Genomic DNA, 7,829 nt, shown 5'->3' with positions numbered 1-7,829 from the left:
CATGTCAATGTCTGTCTAGTGGCGATTCCTTTAAAAGTCCCCTTTGTTGGTTCAAAATAATACAGGTCTCCACCAACGTGTCCGACTGTCAAACCACATTCCAATCTTTCGCCTGGTTTAGCGCCCAAAACACTGCATTTTTTAAAACATAAAGCGCTTATTTGGCCAGTTCTTTTCGAATTCAATTAAAATTATCAACACTACGTGTTATTCTAAGTCAATAAAGGGACATAACTGTACTGTATAGCCATTTTTATAGGACTTGTTGTGTATTTGTGTTGTTTGTTGTTTTTCATTAACATTGAACGCTCGTATGTGATGAACAACATTTTATGGTATTCACGACGAGTACGAGTCACCATTGTCATCGAAACAAAGGTAAATGCTATATATTCGACTTCTTGAAGACAGGTTAACTATATTAACATAAAAACTTTCACTAAATGATAAAAAATATATAAAGCAAATAGGAGTGAATTTGATTCAATATTGCATACATATTACCTGTAGAAGTAAATTTTCCAGTTACCATTTGCAACTTCATCAGACCCATTATTTGTGAAGTCTACCTTCAGCGTAATGTAACGCTGAGGATCTTTGATAAGATTACTTATAACTTCTAAATGAACAGCCAGATGTTCAGCAATGTAGTCCACCATATTCTGAGCAGTGTTTGGATTTGAGACTTCTGGAAATGTACAATGACAATCACATACTTAAAAAATCAACGAAATTTTAGATGAGCTCCAATATGGCATTTACCTATATGTACATGAAAATCTAAACACGCAATTGTTATCCATTTTCATTTTAAGTACGAGTGTTTGTTGACCCCCCATATATATATTATGTTTTCCATTCCTTATGTTTGACGTGTTGTTAAGTGTATGTATGCATACGTGTGTGCGTGCGTGCGTGCGTGCATGCTATCGTGCTTGCTCGCGCGCGCAAGTGTATCCGTGCCAATGTGCGTGTGCGTGCAGGCACGTGTGTTTTGTGTGTGTGTGCGTGCGTGCGTGCGTGCGTGCGTGCGTGTGTGTGTGTTTATGTTTGTATGTGTATGAAGGCCATATTTTAAATATGCTAATTTACAAAGCTGTTACATTTAATATTTAAAATAAAGTTTTCATTTCAACAAATAAGTCATCAATAAATATTTTAAATATAAACTACTACACAAAGAAAACAAAATAAACATTCCCTCCTCCACGAGCATAAATGGGTTCTAGCAATTACACGTTAACCCGTTAACAAAAAATACCAACCTCTTTTTAATTCCACAACTCGGCTATGTCTTACTTTATGTTCGTTTCTGTATAAGAGGAAGTGAAATATGCTTGATCACAGAGATAAAGGACATATCAATGTATACGTAGACTTGCTGATTACCATTATGTAAAATAAATGGCATAACATTTGTTATAAATACAGATAATGCGGTTTGTATTTTTGATATTTGTTTTAAATAAAATCCGACTCAAAAGAACCAAAAGGTTTTTATGTAATACATGTTTCCGAATAGCATTTCTTTCTTCACACGTTAAACCTTTCAAATGATACCAAACTATTATAGGTTCAGCAGGCATCTAAACACATAATATACCGTTACATTATAGAAAATTATTTGCAAACACTTAAAGCAATACTTCACGCACCTGAATGTAGATCTAAGTAAAACCGATTCCCATTCTGATCCGGAAAATGAACTTGAAAAACCTCGCCCACTATCGTTGATAAGGTCCTGTTGTACAATCTGCCATGAACGTCCATTGTCTTCGCTAAGCTCGACATCGAGACCAGGATAAGTTGTTGTTACTTGTACACTTCCATCTCTAAGTGCTCTGATAAAACAACAACAAAACGATTTTATGTGCATTTTGTATGAACTGCATCTCAAGGAAAATGAAAATATCGGCATTAAAATGAATGCCCATTACTAACTAAAAATATTTATCCATTTTTACCAGATCTTTATGAAGATACGAACACCAACATTACGACTTGCCTGCCACCAGGAGGTGGGATACGAAATGCAATATCCATTTCATCTAAACGTCGGAACTCTCGTGACCCAACAGCGTTTGCAAAGGCGTTCCATTCATCTTCAAACAACTCTTCATTTTGAGGAATAGACTCAAATTCAGCTTTATACCATGATCTCTCAGCTAAGGCCAGCAAGCGGGGAAATATCATGAAGTCCATATTTCCACTTGTCCTCACCGTTTCACTCCACAAAGCACCCTGAATACCTATGTAGAAAAACAGATTCATTTAGCAGCGTTGACAGAACTAAATTGAAAAAGAATGTTGATACTGTCAAGCAAATTGATGTTGAGGACTGGTGGTATAATTCACCTATAATATTTTCTGGTTTCTCCAATTGTGTACATTTAGAAAAATATTCTCCACATATATCTTCCTTTGACAAAGGATTTCCACTCCGATCTTCAAATATGTTTTCATAAAACGCGTCTGGCATAAATTTGAAAACTTTCTTGGTATCTGTGAAACGTGTTGCCCAATAAAGCCCCCTTTCTTCAGGGCCCGGCTCTTGTGGATGGCCAAAATATAAATGTGTGGCTGGTGCAAGTATAACCTGTCAGAAAACAAAAAAATAAAAACACGGACATCATAATATACTTTATGTACAAAAGGTAACTCTTATTCTAACAAATACTGAAAACTATCTATATTTCATTGAACAGTTTTGCCCAATGACAATGTCGGGTATTGCAATATTTTACAAAGCCCTTATTGATATTTTTATATGGTATAGGGAAAAGTGAATACAGCTATATGCTAAAATTATTCACGCTGAATTTCATTTTTGACCGTTTGGATAAGCAGTACTGACACATGTACATTATATCCAGCATATGCATTTTTCGAATGTTTGTGACGCCACCTCATGTACTTTATGCACATCATTGTCATACTTTCAGCATTACTGACACCATCCATGTATTTAATATCCATTATTGCCATACTTTCAGAATTACTGACGCCACCCATGTATTTAATATCCATCATTGCCATACTTACAAGCATAACTTATGCCATCACATGACTCCTATTATGGTGACGTCACCCTTGTACCTTATATCCAGCATGAGCGTTTCTTATACTGACCTTATACATCACCAGCATACATATAAGCGTTATTGACTCCACTGTAAGCACTTATTATCCAGCGTTGACGAACATATGAGCGTTATTGACGACACTCTATGTTAAATATATTTAGCAACAGAATATCTTTTAACAATTCTTATCCATACTTCATATCAAATCCGCGAATTTTTATGCGTTACTGACACCGCCCAGTGAACCATGTATCATATATAATGATAAGCGTTACTATAATCCTACGTACCTTATATCCAGCATTGGCGTATTCATAAGCGTTACTGCCGCCACCCCATTCCCAAATATTGTTCCAAGGATGAACGTAGAGCTCGACTCCGGACATTTGGTCCGTATGTATTGGTGCAGGTCGCGGTTGTCCGTCGGTAAACCCATCTTCCCATCCCCCAAGAGACATGTTTTTCACAGCGGCCAGGGCGGCAATTCGCTTCGCAAAGTAGTTTTTTAAGCCTTAAATTGATGTCGATCATGAAACACTTCCCTTTGCTGTATAAACAATCGATTTCTAAGCTGCAGGAAAGCCCATACAGTTAAAACTGGCCAAAATGATATTAGCATGTAGTATCATGTCTAGTATATAAGGTTTGAGCTAAACAAATAGAGCTGTCAAAATACTTACCATGTGTGACATTCAATGCAGAATTCTGATGCAAGAGCTCTTCGCATTTTGGTGATTTCGACCAAACTTCTTGAGGCACCTCGTCTCCACCAAAATGATAAAACCGAAGTGGCTGCACATCTTCATGCAGCGCATTTACTTTCTCCATTACCTTTCCAATCAATGCATATGTAGATTCAATGCATGGATTTATTACATCGTCTCTCCAGTTTTGATTAGATGTGTAAAACGTTGTATCATCGGGATCTATAATTCGGAACTCTTCTGCTGCAGTTTGGTTTCCAGCTTCAATATACTTGCGGTACCTTTGTTCCATCGAAACAATTGCTGCATGACTATGGCCTGGCATATCAAACTCCGGTATAACTGTGACAAAATGTGTGTTCGCAAATCTAAGTATATCTCGATAGTCGTTTTTTGTATAATACCCAGACCCTGAAGTGTTCGCAAACGGTCCCGAGCCGAACTGAGGGATGACACAACGTGTTTCATTCAAATCGTGGCATCGTTTCCCACCCACCTGGAAAAATACACTATTTCGTCAAAGACATAATCATGTTCTACTAATGATAAGCATTTGGTTTTAAAAGAGATGTGTGTATCTAACTAAAGGGTCATGGGGAATATTTTATAATAAATTAATTAAATTTGGTTTAAAACAATCTACACTATATATAGTCATTAAGCAAAGTAACAATGTAAGGCGCAATGCCATAATCGCATTTTTAAAAAAATCCTGAATTTGCATCGGTATAATAAGATATACTTAGTGGATTATATAAATATATACCAGCTAAACAAACTTAAGATCAACAACAACACAATTATCTAGTTAGAATGGTCAAGTATTTGAAAAAGTTCTTTAAGGCAGATCGTATCAAAAACAGCTTTCTACCTAAAGTAAAAGGTAGACGCATTATAATCAAATCAAAAGCGATATCGCAAGGTCTATTTTAAAGAGGTGTCGAATGATTTACGTCAGTGAGCTCTGGAAGTCCATCAATCTCCAACCTCCATCCCTCATCATCTGTGAGATGCAAATGCAAGGCGTTCATCTTGTACATGGACATGGCCTGTATCAACCTCTTCACGTCGCCAACTGAGTGAAAATTCCTCGCAACGTCCAAATGCATCCCTCGCCATTCGAACCTCGGCTCATCCTCGATAACAATTGATGGAATGTTTGTGCTGTTGTATTCTTCAAGAATCGCTCGCAGTGACTGGATCGCGTAAAACATTCCATGTGAAGTGTTACTCTGGAGAAATATTCTGTCCTGTTCTGGTGATACAATAACACTGTATCCCTGTTTCGAGAATGTGTTGTTCCTCGAGAGTACAATCGAATTTGAGGACCCATTTGAAATGAAATTGAAATCGTACAGCTCTGAAATGTTATGACAGTATTTTAATATAGTAATAAAGTAACATACATTATAAAGTGTTTTATATCTTTAAGTAGTAATGTTTGTAATTTACCCACCCGAATGAAGCAGTCAACACCCCAACACTGAGGATGGCCCACAGACTTTACAGCCTTCCTGCAGGCAGAAGTCAGATCCGTGATTTTAATGAATGACGGTATAGAAACCCGACAAGGCCCTGGGGGAAATATTGTTTGTAAATAAGTAAGATAAATATTGATTGAACCGGTACCTTTTAAGAAAAGAGCTGTTTCGTTGAAATATATTTCATCGACAAGTATTCCCCATGACGTATCAACTGAACTTAGCTTGACTGTGTCGTCAATACGTGTGTTTTTCGGTGTTGGAATAATCAGCTTTGTCTGTAAAGAAATATTTAAATCTCAATTAATTACCCTGCAGTGTTTCTTAACGAGTTAAGAATATGTATATATTGCTTACATGTATTTAACCCATTGAGTGTTTGCTTTGCTTTGCCAAACCAAATACTTTTAAATATTACTAACCTTTCCAGTATCAGTAAACTTGAGTCTCGCCAGCCTGTCCTCTGGTGTATAAGGGTTATACTGGTCTCCTCTCTGTCGTTTCCACTGTCTAACGTCTTTAAAAGGTCGGACGTAACCAAGGTCGAAAGATGAAGTAGAGTGGACAATGTATGGCTGAACACTTTTATCTTCTGACACTACATACCATAAAGGCATGAAATCCGTTCTGGACACAGCCCACAGATTTACAATAACATTATACTTGCGTTCTTCTCCAGCTTTCAAAGGAACAAAACCTTCGATTGGTTCCATGTAAAACAAGTCTCCTTGGACTAAACCAAATCGGACTTTCTCAACATGAAGGTCCACTGTTTTGTTTCCTTTCTGCAATAATATGTCAGGAAAAACTGGAAGCATGCTATGAAAGTATAGCGTCCAACCAGAGTCGGGTATTGGCGAATGCCCGGAGTTTTTGATAAACGTTTGGACAATGTGATTTTGGCCGTCATGGCGAAGGTTATCAACGACTTTAACACGAATTTCTAGCGAGTTAGCAAGCTCTTGTAACTCAATCTGCATAAGAGGTACTGCGCTTGTTTGAACTGAAAAGTATAAGAGATTATGTGTGTTAACTCGTTGAGTTGAAGATATCAAGTATAACCTAAAACTATCGTTCAATACAAAATGTAAACATACCTGAAATAGCCCAAATCAAACAATTTGAAGCCATTAATCAAGATAAGAAAAACGCAGATGAATAGGCAACAGGTGATTAAAAGGGAATGAGATGATTTATTGTTTCTTCTTCAAAATTCAGAATTCTTTTCTAGATGTTTGTATACGAATATTCATTACAAATAATAGCCATTATCAAACTATGGAAACTATATGAATATATACGATTTATGTTCCAGTTTATAGTTTTTCATGTTCGTGAACATATTCGTAGTGAAAACAAAGTGATAATACTAAGTAACTAAGATTTTTTTGGATTGGCTATGGTACTTAACTAACAATCGAAAAAGAGTATTGTAATAGGAGTTATTTTAGTCAAATTTCTTGTGCATGTGTAGTATGATTAAGGTTACCAGAAGCAGTAATTTTCATATATGTGGGTGTTTCTGCGATTGAGTCAATCCCTTTCTATTGCAAACCAATCACCCTTATGCCGTGCTTCTGGTCAATTGCCCTAGCATACACAATTAATTAAATGTGCTTCAGTAAAATAGTGAATATAACTGAATAAAACTGCGATATTGCGCTTTTCATCTTGATATTGGCACTATTGATGTGACCAGAGAAAATAAAGTAAAATGATAAAATGATTCTCTATTAGTTCCCAAACTCGATTCAAAGTAGAATGATTTAATAAAATATACGTACCTGTCAATAGTATTTCCAAAAGGAGAAGTATTCGTACTTGTTGCACAGTATTTGCCATATTAAGCGTAAAAGCCTTCTTTGTAAATAAATTGTCGGTTGGACGAGATCATCGCTTACTCATAGCACCTTCCTAAATGCGGATACATTCCTATGTGTAAAAGATGGGGACCACATGTAAGCGATCTTTAAAGCCACCCTTTATCTATGATTTTATAGTAACCAAGAAACGCAGACCTTTACTGAATGACATTCCATTTTCTAAAATTGGGTTGGGAAGACCAAAGAGTAAAATTCTTAAAATTTCGTATATATTTTTCTAAAGGATCACCCTTTTAAAGAGTAAAACATACATCATTTGCAATATGAGTTTATGTAATAAGGAGTTTACGAAAGCAGTGTTTTCGAATTTTGGCTTTAAAAATCATTTTTTTCCCAAAAAGTCCTTATGTTAAAATGCATCAACAACATCTCGTGGTTTCTTGGTGAAACATTTTTAAATAAGAAACACGTTGAATATTGTAGTAAAAGAAAATGAATTTAATTCACTTCCTGATAACGAAAATGCAAATATCTTTCATAACAAAAGAAGCAATCATCCAAAAGCCACAATGTACTGTTGAGTTGGTAATGTTAAATATTATGAAACAACGAATATCTTCGTTTTGTAGAAAAAATACGATGAACACTACAAACCCATTAGTCGAAAATTAAAAATAAACAATGTTTAAAGACACAAAGCAAGGGCCGAACGACACTGAACTGGAGAAACAACATATA

General features: G+C 36.0%; 1 protein-coding gene across 1 annotated transcript; it reads right to left on the bottom strand.

The window, feature by feature from the left end:
• Positions 1-500: 500 nt before the first annotated feature.
• LOC128206273 (beta-hexosaminidase-like) lies at positions 501-7,110 on the bottom strand. The gene is made up of 10 exons (XM_052908634.1): positions 7,053-7,110; positions 5,691-6,271; positions 5,417-5,546; positions 4,741-5,147; positions 3,764-4,283; positions 3,374-3,594; positions 2,356-2,596; positions 2,006-2,249; positions 1,726-1,841; positions 501-688 (listed from the first exon to the last, which is right to left on the bottom strand). Exons 1-10 carry the CDS (start codon positions 7,108-7,110, stop codon positions 501-503), a joined length of 2,706 nt encoding a protein of 901 aa, XP_052764594.1.
• Positions 7,111-7,829: the final 719 nt, after the last annotated feature.

The sequence above is a fragment of the Mya arenaria genome, chromosome 2 (genome assembly GCF_026914265.1).
Source record: "Mya arenaria isolate MELC-2E11 chromosome 2, ASM2691426v1".
Lineage (NCBI taxonomy): Eukaryota > Metazoa > Mollusca > Bivalvia > Myida > Myidae > Mya > Mya arenaria.
Note: the sequence above shows the minus strand (reverse complement) of the source record. Positions and strands in the feature narration are given on the sequence as shown.

What these genes read in the sequence shown, in the direction of transcription:
- LOC128206273 (XM_052908634.1), bottom strand. Translation starts at nt 7,110, where the DNA reads ATGGCAAATACTGTGCAACAAGTACGAATACTTCTCCTTTTGGAAATA. An exon ending in TTTGGAAATACTATTGACAG is followed by an intron (nt 6,272 to 7,052) that starts GTACGTATATTT and finishes TATACTTTTCAG; the next exon opens with TTCAAACAAGCGCAGTACCT. An exon ending in GACTTCCAGAGCTCACTGAC is followed by an intron (nt 4,284 to 4,740) that starts GTAAATCATTCG and finishes GTATTTTTCCAG; the next exon opens with GTGGGTGGGAAACGATGCCA.